Source organism: Phascolarctos cinereus, unplaced genomic scaffold (assembly GCF_003287225.1).
Source record: "Phascolarctos cinereus isolate Bilbo 61053 unplaced genomic scaffold, phaCin_HiC Scaffold_5;HRSCAF=322, whole genome shotgun sequence".
Classification (NCBI taxonomy): domain Eukaryota; kingdom Metazoa; phylum Chordata; class Mammalia; order Diprotodontia; family Phascolarctidae; genus Phascolarctos; species Phascolarctos cinereus.
In genome coordinates, this window is record NW_027555958.1 from 320656444 (window position 1) to 320676387 (window position 19944).

The following is a 19944-nucleotide window of genomic DNA, read 5'->3' on the forward strand; positions in this document are numbered from 1 at the left end:
GTATCCTCCAGGGTTTTGGAGGAAAGATAATGAGTTCAGTTTTTGGATGTGCTGAACTTAAGATGTCTATAGGACATTCAGTTTGAGAAGTCCAAAAGGCAATTGGAGATTTGAGGTGAGAGGTTAGGGATGGATTTATAGATCTGAGAATCAACTGCATAGAGATGACAACTGAACCTATGAGAGCTGATAAGATCACTAAGCAAAATAACAGAGGGGACGCAGGACAGATCCTTGGGGGACACTCACAGCTAACAGGTGCAATCTAGATAGAGATATAGCAAATAGCAAAGGATACTGAGGAGTGGACACACACAGGTAATAAAAAGCCCAGAACAGAGCCTTAGGGGACACCTAAGGTTAGCAGGAGCAACCTGGAAAAGGATACATCAAAGGACACTGAGAGGGACTGGGTCAAACAGGTAGGAGAACCAGAAAAGTAGTGTCATGAAAACCTAGAAAGAAGGGAACATCAAGGGGAAAAGGGTGATCGGCAATTATCAAATGCTACAGAGAGGGCTAAGAAGGATGAAGATTGACCCAGTAATGACTAGACCCAAAGAGTAGTCATTAATGGAACAAAGAGAACTGCTGGGGAAGACTCAAATGGAGTGCCCCAAGGATCTGTCCTTGATCCCATGCTGATCAGTTTTATAACTTTATGGAGTTATTAAATCTATTAACCTTTGGAAATTATTAAAAGAGAGGTGATTAACAGAAATGATCAACATTTTAGTTAAATTCAAGGCCTTCCACCACCTGGCACCAATTTAAATTTTTAAAAACTATACTGATTGAACTTGTTTTGATATAGAACATGAAACTTTCAAATGCCCACTCAAATAACCTTTCCTACAAAGTACACTTACTGAAAAGTTTATCAATTATTAAATGAAAGGAGGAATAGATCCTTTCACTGTGACATTATGATACCAATTCCAACCTACCTTGCCATCTTTTTTTCATTACACTTCCCTGCATGTACCTGATGTTCTAGCCAAGCTGAACTCCGTCTCCTGCTTTCCACACCAATTCAACAAAAATCAAATGTCTATTCTGTGTATACTAGACACTAGGGAAAGTTACAAAATTTAGATAAACTATAGTTCCTGATCTCATTGAGCAAGAGAGATGATACATACTCAAACAGCAATAATGGAAAGTAATAGAGTACACGAGAGGTAGACCAAGTACTTGGTTGGTCACGGACTCGAATAATCTTCTCTCCTTTAATCCCTTGCCCTTCTACTGGGCTATATAACAAGAGTGGGGCTAAAGGGGCATTTTTCCTCAGGGTGTTAACAGCCTGGGGGAGACATGATTCTTCCCCAGGATAGTCTAGGGACTATCATTCCTACATCTCAGAAGTCTTCTGCCGGCCTTCATAATCCTGTTCCTTCACCTAGTCCCAGCTCAGTATCCGAAGTTTCCTACTGCTATAATGCCTCTCTCCCAGGGTTTGTCTTAACCCTCCCCCGCCATCTTCCCATCCCACCTCTTTACAACTTCCCTCTACAGGACCTCTTGGGGGGGAAAGATTCTTTACCCCACCTTAGTGCAACTGCTTGGTCATTGGTTGGGCTGTTTTCTCATCCTGTGCTGTCACCACTCCCAAAATTATCTTCTGTGTTGCCACCACTGCTGTGTTCCCCTCCCCCCCCATACTACTGTTTTTGGCCCTAGTGAAAGAATCACTAGTTAAGAGTTTTGTCTTTCAGCTGTCCATAATCTACTAATCTTCAACCCTGGGTTACTTCTACCAATGATCTTTGCCATACCTATTCCCAAGCCACAGAATACTTTTAGAGGAAGTCATTAACTCATGTTGATTGGTTTCAATAGAGTTCACCTGACCTAACCACAACTGGGTCCTCACTGCTGCACAGCAGTCCTTTTATTCCTACCTTATTAATTCTCTATTACATTTACACATATACTGTTACAAATCTTCCCCTATCTTCTCAAGCTTCTCTTTTCTTACTTCCCTAGATGATCTTGCTTACTACTTTACTAAAAAGATTGAAGCCATCTGCCTTCAGCTCCCAAATAAATCTTCATGAGCGGAAATCTCTCTATTCCTGTGAGGTTCAACTTAGTTGCTCCAGCCCCCTAGAGGTCTCCCCTGAATTTAGTTGAAAGTCTCTTTTTTTCAAATTTCTCATACTTAGTCTGGACTTCTCTCCACTTTAGCACAATCTGCCTTGCAGCACAATTGTTTCTAAACAAGCCTTATTATCCCTATTAGGTTGTAAACTCCTTGATGGCATGACCTATATCTTATCTGCTCTTTATTCCAGCTGCTGGTACAGTGTCAGACTCATAACTTAATAAGTGACTGCTGAACTGAATCGTTCACTTTTCCCCATGAACTCAAAGTGTTGTAATTTTTTCTTTTAGAACTACCAAAAACAGTTTTCTAATTGTTTCACTTTCAAATGCAGCACCAAAGAAAATCAGTTTATTCAGAAAAAAAAATTATGGTTAGATTTCCCAGAATTTTTAGAAACAAGGCAGATGAATAGTCAGTAGAAAGAATCTCATCAATTAAAAAAAATAACTCCTCAAGAAAGCATTAATTCCTTATATTTTGCCATCCAATATAAACACAGTAGAGGAAAGGTTGCTAGAAATGTAATAAAAATTAATTAGAATTTTAAACAGTTTCAGTTGCAATACCACAATATTTAGCAGGGTTTTCTTGGTGTGAGGATGACAAATTTGAGACTGGCATATCATGCCTATATGTACACTTATTAAGTGGTTAATTTCACCTTTCCGATGGCAAGAATAAGAATCAAAATTAGCATCACTAGTTAATAACAAATCTAGGAGCTTTTTGTTTCTCAGGTATGAATATTACTGTGTTTATACAAAACACCTCCCCATTCTGCCCCACCCCCCTCCCCACCTTGTGACCTGCTAGCTTAGTCTGGTACTCCAATAGGCCCGAAGTCTGGAAAACTGCTCCTGGAACTCCACAGCTGGCACAACACAAGCAGAGAGCTCTGACTAGAAGCAATCTGTTTTTTAAAATCAAGGATGTATGGCTGCCAATATTGCCAAGCCTAGTCTGTGGCTTATTTAACAACAGTTTGGCTCTCCAACTAAGTGCTGGCAGTTAACTGAATGTAACAGTGCTAAATGAATCTAGCTCTTAAAAACATATTGACAACTACTGAGAAGGTACACAAAATTAAAAAGAAATCCCTAAAACCATAAAAGTTGAAAAATAATATGAAGTACAGAGGAAATAAACAAGGAATGGAGATAATATGGTGCCCTACAGAGCAAATGGAAACATTCTTTCCAAATTATAAGACTCTTCAAAGAAGCTCTAAAGACCTTACCCAAGAAGTGGGTGGAAGTGCAGCTAGGTGGAACAGTGGAGACAGAACCGGCCCTGGAATCAGGAGGACCTGAGTTCAAATCTGCCCTCAGACCAAACACTTGACACTTACTAGCTGTGTGACCCTGGGCAAGTCACAACCCCAATTGCCAAAAAAAAAAAGGGAGAAGTGTGTGCTACTTATTTTCCCTCCATTTAAAATCTAAGGGAACTGAAGTAAAAAATTAAGACTGCCAATGACCTCTGAATTACCAAATCTAATAGCCGTTTTTCAATCTTCATCCTTCTTGAATTCTCTGAAGCCTCTGACACAGTTGATTATCCCCTCCTACTGGATACTCTTCCTTCCCTTTGCTTCAGATCTACATTCCTGCAACATGGCTGGTCTTACAGAAGCATGGTGGAAAATTGGGCAAAAAGGAATTCAGCAGCCTTGATGCAAGAACCGACGAGACAGGAAGAAGGAGACAGGATAAACCTGAATTTGGCAAATACTTCTATCTCTTAGGCTAACATAAGCAGCATTAAGTTGGTACAAAAATTCCTGAATTAAAAAACGCTATGCTCTCCCTTATAAGATTCTAAAGCACAGCTTAGAGATCCTCTGTCCTCTGGCTTGTCCATGGTTTTACAGGTCAATCTATATGCATTTATTACGCATTTATTATGTGTCAGACACTGCAACAGGCACTGAGAATGCAAATATAATGAATGAAACAATTCTTACTTGCAAGGGGCTTGCATTCTAACGGGGAAGACAATTAGAACATCTATAGATCTAGAATACAAAGTAGTTTGGGAAGGAGAAATGGCATTAAATAGTTGGGAAGAATTAGAAAAAAGTTTCATGTAGAAGATGATGCTTCTTGGTTGAAAGAAGAGTGAGATCCTCTGAGGTGGCGGTGAGAAAGGAGCACATTCTAGATAGAGAGATGGCCAAGCATTGACATGGGAGATGGAATGTCACATCTGAAGAAGGGAGAGAAGGCCAGTTGGATCACGTAGGACAGGAAGGGAAGTAATAATGTTCATTGAGACTAAAAAGATAAGCTCAAGTCAGGTTTTGAAAGGATTTAAAAGCTAAACAGAGGAATTTTTATTTTATAGTAGAGAAAATAGGGAGCCACTGGAGTTGCTGAGCTGGGGAATGAAATGGTCAAGTCTGTGTTTTAGGAAAAATCACTTTGGCAGTAATGTGTAGGATGGACTGAAGTAGAGAGAAACTTGAGGCAGGAAGAAAAATCAGGTAACTATTGCAATAATCCAGATGAAAAGTGATAAGGGAGTAAGCAAAAGTGGTAGCAGTGTGAATGGAGAGGAAATAAACTCAGAGATGTCATAGAGGTAGGACTGGCAAGATGACAACTGATTGGATATGTGGTATGAGAGAAAGTGAAGCTGTTCAGTTGTTTCAGTTGTATCTGACTCTTCATGACCCCATCTTGGGGTTTTCCTTGCAAAGATACTGGAGTGGTTTGCCATTTCTTTCTACAACTCATTTCACAGATGAGGAAAATGAGGCAAACTTGCTTGGAGTCACACAGCTAGTAAGTGTCTGAAGCCAGATTTGAACTCAGGAATATGAGTCTTCCTGACTCCATGCCTGGAATCCATTGTGCCATATCCATATCTATAGCTGCCTGAGAAAGTAAGAAGTTGAGCATAATGATGGAGTTACAAACCTGGGAGATGGAAGAATTCTGGTGCCTTCGACAGAAATGAAGCTTGGAAGAAGGAAGGGCTTGGGGGTTGGGATACAGATAATGAATTGAGTTTGAGATGTCTCTAGGATAGCTAGTTTGAAATGTACAAGGGGCAGTTAGCTGGTTTTGTGGCACTGAAGTTCAGGGAGAAGACCGAGGCTGGATATAGAGATGTACAAGTCATCTGTATAGAGATGTTATTAGGACCCCTGTGCACTAACTGGGTTACTGAGAGGGCACAGAAAGAAGAGGGTCTAAGTGAGAAACCTACTTGCAAAAGGTTGAGGAATGAATGAGAGTAGAGAAAATGATGGCATAGAGAACAGACAGCCTTTTTTCTGTTTATGTTTAGCTATGAAAGGGTGGGGAGATAAAGGATGATAGTTTGAGAGGATGGCAGGGTCTAGTAAAGGTCTTTTAAGTTTGAGTGAAATTTGGACATGTTTTAAGGTAACAAGGAAAGAACCAGTAGACAGGGAGAGGTTAAAGATTTAAGAGAAAGAAGGGGTAAAGGTTTAAGGTTGCAATCTGCTGAAGATGGAAGAGAAGGGGATCAAGTGCACACGTAGGGGTGGTAGCCTTAACAAGATCAGTTGGTTAGAGCACAATGTCAGTGTGGTCACAGACACAAGAGCCAGATAGTTTTGCTTTACTCCACTCCTACAGACTACATCCCTAATTTAGGTCTTCCTTGTGCTCTACAAGAAGGGGTAGGCAAGACAGTAATCAGTACAAATCTGTCACCATTACTAGGAATATAGCTCAAAACACATGCACTATGGTGGATCAGCATAATTATCTTCATATATGAAGGATGGCACCAACAGTATAAAGTCGTTTAAAAAACAACTATAAGTAAAGTTAACATTCAACTTCACACCATTTTTTGAACACAACTATAGTTGAACTGACATCTTTATCTACTCCTCTACCATTTATTCAAGGCCATAATAATCAATTCACTGGCCAACTGAAGAGCTCTGCACAGTATAAAAGATCCCACTTCATATCTTCAACTTGCTTTCTCTTTTTTTTCTCAAGGTTCCTAGTTTTTTACTTTTAGATTTCATCCTACATCAGCAAGTCCCCCCAAATCTGATGTATTGCATAAGTCTCAAGTTTTCAGGAAAACTTCCTGCTTTTGCCAAGAAAATTCTTCTACAGAGACATTATAATCCAAATCTTCCCTCTACTCCAACTGGAAAAGAATTGGGACTATAAAGCTGGCTGTTTTAACATATATTCTCTTCCTTTCCTCCCAAAACTCACTTTCTCCTTCAAATTAAAAAAAAAAAAGTTCCTGCCCTCAAGAAGTTTACAATTTAATGGGGGAAGACAACACACAAAAAGAAACTGAAAAGGGGAAGAGGAGGCCACAAGAAGGTAACACAGTATGGAGCATGTTGAAATCAAGCAAAAGCTGCTGCTAAAAATGGAATTGTTACTTGGAAAGGGCTGAGCCCTTTATAAAGGAAGGCTCTGGGAGCAGTTCATTGCTCCAACATCCCACTAAGAGGGGAGAGCTAACTGAGGGATTTGAGAAGGTGAGTGCCAAAAACTGAGTCAGCTGGCATGGTAATGAGATTTCAGGTGATCAACTTATCCTACAGGAAGAATGATAATCCTTGGAGTCAAAACCAAGCAGGGCTGCTGATAGAAAATGGAGAGTTGCCTGGAAAGTTATATCTTTTTTTTGGGGGGGGGGAGGCAACTGGGGTTAAGTGACTTGCCTAGGGTCACACAGCTAGTGTCAAGTGTCTGAGGCCAGATTTGACTCCAGGGCCAGTGGTCTATCCACTGTGCCATGTAGCTGCCCTGCGCCATGTAGCTGCCCCATGAAAATTATAGCTTTTAATGAAGTTATTGACAAATATTATTTTCAGCTAGTAGAGTAATATGTTAGGAAGGTTAGAGATCAGAGGAGATACTCCTCAGGTCTCTTGAATTGTGTCTCCAATACTTACTTGGGCAGCTGAGAGGCCTGTAAACTCAGATCAACTAAAAAGGGAAAAGGGTGGGAAGCTCCCCATGGCTATTGGGGGGGGGGCAGGAGGTTTGCAGCACCACAGATTTGGTGACAGTAACAAAGATAGTTCTTCATTAGTTCTCTGGCAGAGCAGAATCTTTCAAGCTCATATTAGGGGTGGTAGCTACTAACAAATGGCACCACCCGTCAACTGAAACACCAAAAAAGGTTCACTACCTTTTTATATGGGAAAGGTTTCTGATGCTTGTCAATGATGTTTGTTTTCTAGTTCCTAGGGATTCTAGGCTAAGAGTCTTGTATTTCTTAATCTCTGCTTAGGGTACAGAAATTTGTTACCTCTAAGAACAAGGATGCTGCAGAAAACAACTTCATTCAGATTGAGAATAGTCAGTCAGTAAACATTTATTAAGCACCTACTATGTGCTAAGCACTATACTAAGCTCTGGGGATAGAAAGAAATACAAAAACAGACCCTGCCCTCAGAGAGCTCACAATATAATGGGCATTACTGTGATTTTGAAAATATGGACTCATCTTCCCAGGAGTTTAGGGGTACAAAGGAAAAATAGTAAAATTGAAAAAGAAAAAACAATTGGGGGAGTTGTTTTATCCCTAAGTAGCTGGGGTGGGGGTGGGGGGAATATTACCACAAAGGCCTTCAAACATGTTATTTTTGGAAAGGAAAATAGGGCCTTTAAGTAGTTACAGCTTTTGGTCAGTATATTTCTAGCAAACATGTCAATTCACTGAAAAGAAGGATAGCATTTGAAGTTTAAAGGTTCTAAAAAGTAAATATAACCTTATATAAAGAAAAGAGTTATTCAAACTAGACTTTATGGAATCCATTGTAGCAGTTCTACGTTAGCCGCCAACATCATAGGGGCTCCTCTCCATTTCATTCCTGGATTATTATAGCACCATCTCAGCTGTTCTCTGTGCCTCCAGTTCCTCCTTCCCCAGTTTATCCTAAATAATACACCCAAATTAAATTCCTTAAATGCTACTTTCATTATGTCAGTCCTTGCTCAAGCAACTCTAGCACTGTTCTATGATTGGTAGATCATATTTTGTCCAAACTTTGGTGCCTCATTTTCAAGATCCTTCATCATCTGATCTCAACCTACTTTTGCAGACTTTTCTCCAACTACTCTTTAATATGTGTCATTATCTTCAGACATGCCATTCTGTAGGTATGTCCTGTCTGTTCCCATTTCTGTGTCTTTGTTGTGCTTCCTACCTGGCATTTTTTTCTCCCCCCATACTCTATCCAAATCTTATCCATTCTTTTATGTTCTAGAAAAAAAAAATCTCACTTTTATGGACCTCTCTCATTTCATTAGCCCACAATGACTTCTTAATTGGACTCCTACTGCTTTTCTAATCAGTGCTTAATGAATATGGCACTGCACCTGGGAGTCAGGAAGACCTTGGTTCAAATCCTGTCTCAGCTCTGTGACCCTAGCCAAATCACTAACTTTCTGCTCCTTAGTTTTCTCATTTGTAAAATAAGGAGAGGGCTATTGCTTCTTAGATCCCTTTTGGCTCTAAATCGAGGGTCTTATGAATTTGTCTCTCCAATTACACACAATGGAGAGTGGATGTGAATCCACATCTGCAATAATCTTGGTAATGCTCAATTGTGTTGGCCAGCTTCTCCACCTGATTTTATCGATTCTTGTTTCTGCCTTGTTCTATGGCTAACAAGAAGTGCCAATACTGAGAAAGGAGGAAAAGGAAGAGGAGTATAACGTGAAAATATGTTTGGTTTTTTTTTTGTTTTTTTTTTTTAGGCAATTGGGGTTAAGTGATTTGCCCAGGGTCACACAGCTAGTAAATGTTAAGTGTTTGGTTTGAGGCCAGATTTGAACTCAGGTCCTCCTGACTTCAGGGACAGTGCTCTACCCACTTTGCCATCCAGCTGCCCCGAAAACGTTTAACAGGAATGTATACGTATAGCATATATCACATTGCGTGCCATCTTGGGGAGGGAGATAGAGAAGAAGAAGGAGAAAAATTTAAAACTCAAAAGCTTATGGAAGTGATTGTTGATAAATCAAAATAAATTGATTTAAAAAAAAGGAAGAAGAGTGGTAGCTCCTCCATTTTCTTGCTCTTCACTTGCATTTTTATTATTAGCATTGTCACCAACTCTTTAAAGCTACTTGTCTACTCTGTGAGTGTTGGTGTAGTTTAAAATGATTAAAGGTACTCTTCCCTTGGGATTCCAATGACATGGTGTGTAACACAGGGAATGAAAGCATGCATCATTGTTAATTCTTATTTTAAATATCAGTAAAGTTTAACCTTTATTTTTTTAAGATAAAAATAAATATAAATAAAAATACTGTAATATTTCCTTTCTGTACCCTCCATAGATTATTTTGTACTTCTCTGGGCATGGATGGGGGTAAAGGTGTGCCACACTTTACAGAACACTGATTTGAGGGCAACTGCAACTAAATGTGCAAAGGAGTACAGATGAAAGAATCCGATCAATTCTCCTTTCAATTATTTCCTAATTATTACAGGTAATAATAGTAGGCTGGTAGGGCATATGATTATATGGAGCTATGATTTAGTTGGTATGGATATTTCCCTCCTTACTGCATCAGTGCAAATCACAACTCATTGAAGATTTCTCCCCCTGTGCCATTCTTGTTCATGTTCTTCCAAAATCCATCTTACAAGGATGATCTAGTGGTGAGCTAGAAGCTTTCCTTTATGTCTTCTTGTATAAGTTAGTATAAGTACAGTATTCCAGCTCTCCATTATCCCTCACCACACGATCAATCCATTTCCTTTTCTTTTTAGAATAAGTTTTATTGCTTTTGTTTTTAAATGGCAGTCATTTCTGGATATTACTTCCTTTTAACTCTTAGAATAAAGGAAGACAGTTAAGCAAAACCAAACAACGCAGCGACTGAGCTTGACTATATGTGCAATATTTCATGCTTGCAGTCCTCACCTTTCTATCAAAAGGTCTATTTCAACATCTGTCCTCTGGGATCAAGAAAACTGTAATAAAAATAAATTTATGGAAAAAAAAGAGAAAGGCCACTGGATTTGGCCCCCCCAAAAAGAGGTCAGTTGTAACCTTTGAGATTGAAATTTCAATAAAGCAGCAGCAGCAGCAGCATATGACAGACTGCTCGGAATTACAAAGGTGTGGAAATGAAAGTCGCAAGAATAGATCACATATTTGAGAAGTCTGGTAGTAAAATGAGAGAAATTATATGAAAGTAGAAAAGAAAACAAAGTCAATCATTAGGCATTTATTACTATGTGCCAGACATGTTCTAAGATGGAAAAAAAGTGAAACACTATCTCCTGTCCTTGAGGAGCACTAATATTTTAAAAAAGGAGACAACAAGTAAATGATTAGGATGTACAAAATGTAGAGTGGATGAAAGTAATCTCCAAAGGATGACATGTGTGTGTGTGTGTGTGTGTGTGTGTGTGTGTGTGTGTGTGTGTGTGTGTGTGTGTGTGTGTGTGTGTGAGAGAGAGAGAGAGAGAGAGAGAGAGAGAGAGAGATTAGGGAATGGCCAATCCAAAGGCACAATGTATCACGGGTAAGGATTAGCAAGAAGGCCAGTGTAGCTAGGTTGCAGAATATGTGGAGGGGAGCGGAGCATAAGACACCTAGAAAAGTAGGAAGCGTTCCGGTCATGAAAGGCTTTAACTGCCAAACACAGGAATTTGTATCTGATCTTGGAGGTAAAGGGAGCCACTGGAGTTTATTAAGTACAGTCTGAAATGATGAGACCTGTGTTTTAGGAAAATCACTATCACTTTGTCAGCCAAGTGGAGGGTGGGAGCGGGTAGAGACTCTAACTAAAAAGTTATTGTAATAGTCCAGGTGAGATGTGATGGAGGCCTGTACAAGATGTGGTGGCTGGGTAAGTAGAGAGAAGGGGATGTAAATGAGAGATGCTTTGAAGGTAGGAACAACAAGATCTGGCAACAGACTGGGTATGTGGGATGAGTCCAAGTAAGGAGTTGAGAATGACACCAAAGTTGAAAGCCTGGGTGACTGGTAATATTCTCAAGAATAACAGGAAAGTTGAAAAGAGCAGAGTGTTTGAGGTGAAAGCTAATGAAGTCTGTTTTGAACATCCTGAATATGAGATGCTTACAGGACATCCAACTTAAGATGTCCAAAAGGGAGTTGGTGAATCAGGAATAGAACTCAAAAGATTGAGGCTGGACATACAGACCTGAGAATCATCTGCATAGAGATGATAATTGAACTCATGGCAACTGATAACATCACCAAGCAAGAGAATGGAGGGAGAAAAGAGCCCCGGACAGAACTTTAAGGGAAAAACCATGGTTAATGGGTGACCTAGAAGACACAGATGAATATCCAGGAGACTAAAAAGCAACAGTCAGACAGATAGGAGGAGAAGCAAGAGAGAACAGTGTCAAAAAAAAAAACACCCCAGAGAGGAAAAAGTGTCTAGTAGATGGTCATCAACAGTGTTAAAGGTTGCAGGTCAAGAAGGATGAAGACTGAGGAAAGGTAATAGATTTGGCAATTAAGAGATCACTGATAACTTTGGAGAGGAAAATTTCAGTCGAATGCAGTTGGAAGCCAGACTTCAGAGAGTTAAGAGAGAGGAAAGAAAGTGAAGGCACCAACTATAGACAGACTTCTCAAAAAGTTTAGCCACAAAAAAGAGTCAAGATACAGAATGATAACCAGTGGAGATGGACAGATCAAGTGAGTTTTTTAAGGGAGGCAGAGACATGAGCATGTTAATAGCCAGCATAGGAGTTAGACAGGGAGAGACCGGAAGATTAGTGAAGAAGTGGGGGTGCCAGCAGGGGCAATGTGCTGAAAAAGAGGGGGTACAGGATGAAGAGTTTATGTAGAAAGATGTACCCAACTCATTAGTCAGTAGATAAGGAATAGATGGTGATGGGGTGATATGAGTTTTGTGAGATGGGGAAGAGAGAAGAGAAAGCTTTCGGCAAATGGCTTCAATAAAGTGATGTCCTTACCTGAGAGGATGGGAGCAGAAAAAGGAAGGGCCCACTTGGGACAGGAGGAAGGAGAAAGAGATGGGTGTGATGGGAAGTTTGCAGAGAGATGAAAAGACTTGGGATAACTGCTGTGGTAAGTGGGATAGTGAATCAATTAAGGAAGTATAAAAGTACTGCCTAACTGCAGTGAGGATCTAGTTGAGATTATGAAATATTGATTTGTATGTGGATTTAATCCACAGTTGCATGATTTTCTACAGCTCTGTCCAGTAACACATGGATAGGAGTGAAGGAGATAGAAGGCAGGAGTAATCTAAGGTTGAGGTTTGGCAAAGTATGACTGATGATAAGGACAATGGGGCAAGGGATTCCAGAGTAGAATATATTTGAAGTTGTGACTGGGTGACTGGGAGAATGGTAGACAAGTGAAGGTCTTAAGGATAGAAGAGACCAAAGAATGGTTAGATGCTTTTCTAGGGAGAGGGCCAGACTTATGATTTCATAAGGGCATGAATTCTTGGAGAAGAAAGAACTGACAATCCTGTAAAGAGATAAGGGATCATTATGGAAGCAGTGTTTCAGAGGAGGTAGGTCATGAGTGCATGTAGAAGTCTTGCCTCTAGAAGAGAGGGGGGAATCTTATTTCTCTGTGACTAGAGAAATAGTTGAGAGGACAAATACAAAGACAGTGATGTGCTGAGGTAAAGATGAAGGTATATGAGGCGACTCATTCCAGAAAGAAGCGAAATCAACTGTTAAAGAGTATGGTGGGAGTGGGGAAAAAGTTAGGAACCTTTAGGAGTAAATAAAAGACATGGAATAACTGTAGTGATGAATGTGATAGAGAATTAATGAAAGTTAAGTATCAGTGAATAGCAAGTAAGGGCTAGCTTGACATCTGGCAACATAACTTTGTGGAAGTCCAGCTTTGGATGTGCATATTTTAGAACTTCTCAGTGACCTAAAAGGAGGAAGATAGCCACAACAGGGACGATTCAAGGCTGGGGATTGTTACCATTTGACTTAGGGGGTGTTAAATAAAGGGGCAGAAAAAGAAGACACTTGAAGGATTTGATTAGGAAGTTTAGGATAGGAAGGATTTTGAAGAGTAGTGGACTCAGAAAAGTAGGAATGACTGAGAGAATGGATATTGGAAGGAAGGCTGAAAACAGGCTCAGAAGGCATGGTAGAATGAAAGAAAGGAGGCGAGGAGGTTTTAATCAGAGAGAGTATTGATTAGAATTCAATAGAAATGACAAAACATGTCTTCTTGCTTTCCCTTTGTTGTTTCTTCAGAGTCTCATTCTAACTATATTTTCTCTCTTTCAAAAGGGAGCTTCTCATGGACAGAGATTGTTTCCTTCTATATATCTAGTCTTACTGTGTTATATCTGACTGATAAAATGTTGGATCAAAGCACACCAAAGTTTATCTTTTTTCCCCTAGACTTTTTTTTGAAGACTGAGGTTTTTAAACTTTCAAAATATAATTAATTTTAGTATCTAAATCATCTCTAATCCAAAAGTCCAGCAAAAATAAGGAAAACAATCAGTAGGTATCCTTCTCAAAAGGCCTGTGCTTCTCTAATCCTTCAAATGCACATTTTGATTCCTTTTTTCCATTTTTTATTTGCAAGTACTTGTATCTTATTTAGGTAATAAAAATAGCTAACATTTATATAGCTTTTACTATGTGCCAGGCACTGTGCTAAATACTTTGCAGTTATCTCATTTGGTTCTACTATTACAGATGAGGAAACTGAGGCAAACAGAGGTTAAGTGACTAGCCCAGGATCACATACAGCTAGTATCTGAGGCCATATCTGAATTCGGGTTTTTTTGATTCCAGGGTCAGTGCTCTTCTGTGCCACCTCACTGCCTTCCTTAGATGGAAAGTCATCGAAGGAATTCATACCCTAGACATTAATAGTCCGTAGGACACAGAAGTGTAACAGCCACAGAAAGTGTACCTTTCAAAACAAGAGGTTAATAAGACAAGTACCTGCATGGCAATAGGTCCTGGAGACATTTGAGAACTGTAATTCATTCCCATCATGCCCTGCATATTAGGCTGCATAACAGAAACCATTGGAAATCCTTGTTGCTGAATTGGCATCAGACCTATTTGAAAACATAAGAGTGTTATTCGAATTAACAACTTTTAAAGTCTGCTCTCAAAACTCTATTAAATAAGCCTGTGGGGTATATTAGTAATTAAGCATTCATTACACAAACAGCAATTAGCATGCAAAGTATACCGTATAACACTGTAATAGGGATTATGCTGAAAATATGAAAGGAAGTAAGAAACTCATATTGGTATGTCAGAGAGAGTGTAAATATACCTTAAAATAAGTTTTGTATTTCATCTTCCCCTTTCTCTTTGGTTTTAAAATCTAAGTGGTTTAAGCTTGGTTTCTCTGAAAAAGAGACAAAAATGTACCTGCCTCCTTTTGCTGCAGAATTAGGGGGATTATGGTCATGGAACATTGTATATAGTCAGACTTGGTCATGTGTTGGTTATTTTGTTGAATTTTTTTCCTCCTTTTTAATTCTTTGTTACAAGAAATGATCACCAGATAAAGCAGACGGATAAGTTTGGAAATGAAGGTTACTTAAAAACATATCAGTAAAAAATTTTAAAAAATAAGTAGTCAAATATTCTTTTTGAGTTATATTGTAAATTTCCTCTTCCCTTTTCCTTCCTCTCTTTTTCAAGACTACCTCTTCATCTTGCCTGAGCTGAAGTGTAAGGACTAATTTATAGACCTCATTCTACTGACTGACATGGGTGCTCTTCTGACCTGGGCCAGCTCAACTTCCTTAGGCAACCTTCTCTTTCTCCTATTCTTCACTCCCTCTGCAGCTCAGAACTCTCATGCTCAAGAGATCTTTCAACCTCAGTGGATTCGGAGCAGGGTTTATAGACGTGTACCACTACACCTAGCCAAGCTCAATTTCTAACATTCTTTGTCAAACATCCTAAAAAAGCTGATACATTCTCCTTCTGGAATACAACTTAGTAACTAAGGCAATATTTTGGGGTTTCCTTCTCTCTCATGTGTAACTTTTACTTAAAATGATAAAAGCAGGAAATAAGAAAAAAAATAATGCAGCTATAATAATAAACATATAATTTTATAATTCCTTCTTAAGGAAATCTTTAAAAAAAGAGACTTCTGGGAGCCAAGAGGGCAGAGTAAGCAGAAAACCACCTGAACTGTCCCATATTTACCTCCAAACAACTATAAAATAGTACCCACAAAAGAATTCTGGAACAGCAGAACCAGCAGAAAGATGGGGTGAAACAATCTTCTAGCCAAAGAAACTTGGAAGGTCGGCAGGAAAGGTCTGTCTCACTGGGGTAAAGGTGGAAAGCAACCCAGGACAGAAAAGTGTCCCGGAAAGCCAGCAGGAGGCCCTGAGCTCCAGTGTGATGCTAGGTGAGCAGGAAAAGGCTAACACCAGGACCCCCATGTGCCTCAGCATAATTCCAGGTAAACAGGCAGACACCAGCACAGGACCCTCACCCTGTGAGGGAGGCCCTCCCCCATCCCCCCACAACAAATGCCAGGCCAGTGCCAGGATTCCTCACTTGCCTCAGGGTAGTTCTGGGGGAAGGGGCAGATGCCAGCACTGGGACTCCCCACACGCCTCAGTGCAGCACCAGGCAGGATGGTACCCCTCCATGGGCCTCAGGGTAGCACCAGTGCAGCAGCAGGCAAACAGACAGGGCCTATAGCCTGCAGTACAAGAAACTTGGGACAGTGCCTCTTCCACCCCAGGAGCAGAGCTCAAATTTAAAAGCAAGGAAAAACGACCGAAAAGATAAGCAAAAAACAGACAAAGAATCTGACCCATATAAAGTTATTATGGTGACAGAGGAGATCAAGACACAAACTCAGAAGGGGACAACAATGTCAAAATGCCGATGGACAAAGCCCCAAAGAAAAATGGGAATTGGATTCAAGCCCAGAAAGAACTCATGGAAGAGCTCAAAAAGGAGTTTAAAAATCGAATAAGAGGGGTAGAAGAAATGAGAGTGATTGCAAGAGAATCATGAAAAAAAGAGCCAATAGCTTAGGAAAAGTAAACACATTAATAAGCAGAATTGGCAAAATGGAAAAGGAGGTACAAATTAACCAATAGTTTATTTGCCTTACTGGTTTTTTCATAAAAACAGCACCTAGTTTTATTTATTAGCTAAATAGTTTTCTTACTTTCAATTTTATTAATTTTTGGTGCTCAATTAGGGTTTTAAAATTTGTTCTTTTTCTAGTTTTTTTTTAGTTGCATTGCCAGTTCATTGATTTGCTCTTTCTCTATTTTACTGATGTAAGAGTTTAGAGAAATAAATTTTCCCCTAAGTACTGCTTTGACTGCATCCCATAAATTTTGGTGTGTTGCTTCATTGTTGTCATTCTCTTCGATGAAATTATTGATTATTCCTGTGATTATTTAGTTTCCATTTAATTTTTTTTGTTTGTTTTTTGCTAGCAGTGGGGTTAAGTGACTTGCCCAGGGTCACACAGCTAGTAAATGTCAAGTGTCTGAGGCTGCATTTGAACTCAGGTCCTCCTGACTCCAGAGCTGGTGCTCTATCCACTGCATCACCTAGCTGCCCCCAATTAACTCTTAATCTATCTTTCTACTGCCTTTTGTTGAATGTAATTTTTATTGCATTATGATCCATAAAGGATGCATTTTGAAGTTGATTTTGGACTTAACTGGAATGAGCTGCCTAGTAACTGAATGGGGTGTGTACCTGGGTAGATAGATTTCTTGAAATAAAACACTTAAACTATCTGAACTTAGATAAGTTTGAATAACATTAGAAGCCATTTTACAGTAGTGAAACCTAATGTGGGTTTTGGCAAAAACAAACAAAAAAGACATTACTGCTGTTGAAGTTGGACTACCAGCTGAACTTTAACATGCCATCTTCCACCTCCCTGTATTTATACAAGTGGTCCTCCATTCTTAGAATGGCCTCTACCTTTCAAACAATTCTTATCTTCTCCTTTATGGAAGCTCAACTGCTATCTCATCCATGAAGCCTTTCCTGATTTCCCCAGTTATTAGTGTTCGCTATTTTCTCAATTTTTCATAAACCACTTTGATCTCTTGTTCCCTTTATCCTTCTACCTTGCACTTATTCCTTTGAACAAGATAAGAATTCCTTTAGGATATATAATTCCCTTAAGGGCAGGGACTACTTGGTTTTTCCTTTCAATCCTCACTCATTACTTTGTATAGTATGCATTTCCATAATGAATTGGAAAAAAAACCATACAAAATTCACAAAGAAAAAGTGTAAGCTTAGATTAACTAAAGGGACTGGAAGAAGAGACTTTTCAACTTCCTCAAAAAAAGGAATTATAGCTACCTCACTCTGATCTTACTCCTGAATTTTCTTTTACTCTATGAATTTATACAAAATCTGTTTATTATAAATTTTTCAGTACTTAAGGAGAAATGCGGAGTGATACTAACCACTTCACCCCAAAGCCCATTATGAGAAACTTTAAAGGTTGATGTCAAATGTGTTCTAAGCTGAAGGAAAATTCTATTTTATTTATTAGTGAGGTAGTTAAGTTGCTGTTCATTTTACCCATTAACTTTCAAACTCAAAAAAGTTAATTATGAAATAAGGAAACATTCAAAACAAACTCTCACATACCTTGAGGGGGTCCTATTCCACTTGCAACAGGAAATATGAAGCTGAAATACATAACAAAGAAATGTCATAGTTAAAAGGTTTTTTCCCCTACCATCAAATATTTATTGAATATCCTTTGTGGACTTAGTAAATTTATATTGCTCCCACAAAGACTGATCTTAAACAAGTAATTTTTTTTCATGTTTCAGTTTTCAGTGATACTGGTGATAATTAGGGGGTTAATTTAAAATGCATAAAATACTTTGGAGAAATAAGACATCTGCTTTGTAGTCAGATTTTTCATTGAACAAGATTTTTAGTTTAGTGTTTTATTTTTAAAAATTCTGTTAAGACCAAAACACTGTTTTTATATATGACAATTTTCCATGAGTAAAGCCTTGGAGTTTGTTCTGCCATAGAAAACTTTTAGTAACTATAATCATTGATGCTGATTGTGAATAAATGATCTTTAAGAATCCATTTAGAGGCGGAGCCAAGATGGCTGAGTAAAAGCAGTGACTTGCTTGAGCTCTCCCCTAAACCCCTCCAAATACCTGTAAAAAATGGCTCCAAACATATTTTGAGCAGAAGAATCCATTTAATTCTAAAATTGTGTGATTCTTTTTTTTCTGTAAATTTGTTTATTTTAAACTTAAATACAAAATGAGAAAAGAAAAAAAACATTGTCATGTACACAACAGACCATAAGAGAGGATTCAATATAAAACTAAAATTCTATGATTCTGACACTACAAAAAAGTTTGCACAGTATTGGTTATACCAACCATTTCTTCATGACTCAGCTGAAACTGGGATCATGCTACCTTTAAGCTTGTAGCTGAGCACCATTAATTTACGCTGAACTGGTAATAAAACCTAAATGAAAAGTACCCAACAACTCATTTTTAAAAGTTATTTCTCTATTACTCAGATGAAAGAGAATGGCATTCAAAAAATCAGTTTAAGAGATTTTTTTCAAGTTGATATTAAAAATTAAAACAATTAACCATCTGTGGCAGGGGCTAAGTGGAAAAAAAATGAAAAAGGAAGCTCTGCATGGGCTGATTATGTTACTATAGCTAACTGACCCTTTCTTAGCATCTCTGTCAATAGAAATAGCAAGACTGCCAAAGTCCTACCTGAATGAAATCCACCCTACCAGTACATACTTCCATACCAAAAAAACAAACTACCTCGGCATCATGTGAAAGAGCATTAGGCCTTAGTCACTGCTCTGTCACTGACTAGAAGTCACAATACCCACAATGCTGCATCTACCAAACGAGGAAGCTGGGCTTAATGATGTGTCTCTGCTTCCTGCTCAAAAATTATAATGCTGAAGAGAAACTCTCACAGGTACCTATAATGATTTGCCAATTACCTATTTTTGCTTTTTCTTTGTATCCCCAAAAGTCCTATTAGACAAGTAACTGACTAAACAGTAAGGAAAGGATGACACAGCAAAGAATCATGGAAAATATTGACCAAAAATTGTATTACTATCAATCAGTGTTGTGGTGATTCTAGATACACAACTCCTACAAATTAAAAATCTCTATTATTTGCCCCTTCTTTTCCACTTTTACTATGCTTACTCTAGCTCAGAACAGTTTCTCATACCAAATCTACTTCAATTGTCTCTTTAATTGGGCTTCATTCCTCCAGACTTTCTGGATCATACATAGTCACTCACTTTCCCTAAAACTTTCTTTGGTTCCCCACCGCTAAGAGAAATTGGCTTTATCTGAGGTAGTCCCAGCAAAATTGAAAGATCACTGGCTCCACAGTCAGAAGACCTGGGATCAAATCTCAATTTTAACACTTATTCCCTCTAAGACCTCAGTTTCCTCATCCATAAAATGAGGATTGTTGAAGTCCTTTGCAGCTCTGATCCATGAGACTATGATCTTCCTTAACTTCTCCTAACCTCCTTCTCCAGCATTTTCCTCCTACTTCTCCCTTATATAAACTTTTACTTTGGGCCTCAGCTTCCTCAACTGTAAAATGAGGGGCAGGTCTAGAAAACCTCTAAGGTGTCTTCCAGCTTTAAAGTTATAGCCAAGTAAGATACTCACTATTCCCTGTCCATTCATTCCATCCCTCCCTCCCCCTTCCCATTTTGTGCTTGTTCTGCTCCCTCTGTTCTGCTATTCCCTACCTCTTCTTATTGAGAGCCTTCAAAGCCTACTTCAAATACAACCTCTTTCATGGTGCTGTCTTTGGCAATGAGAAGAGGTGAGTCTTCTCTTTGCATTCCTTTAGCA

At 38.9% G+C, this 19944-nt stretch overlaps 1 protein-coding gene across 8 annotated transcripts in view; it reads right to left on the bottom strand.

Moving 5' to 3' along the window:
• The window catches only part of SYNRG (synergin gamma), a 95919-nt gene that overhangs the window by 73427 nt on the left and 2548 nt on the right, over positions 1-19944 (bottom strand). For all 8 annotated transcript variants that reach the window (XM_020991757.2, XM_020991760.2, XM_020991759.2 and 5 more), the window contains exons 2-3: positions 17702-17742; positions 14024-14142 (exon numbers count right to left, since the gene is read on the bottom strand). In XM_020991757.2, coding sequence (XP_020847416.1) covers positions 14024-14142; positions 17702-17742 — 160 coding nt within the window. The remainder of the gene's footprint in view (positions 1-14023; positions 14143-17701; positions 17743-19944) is intronic.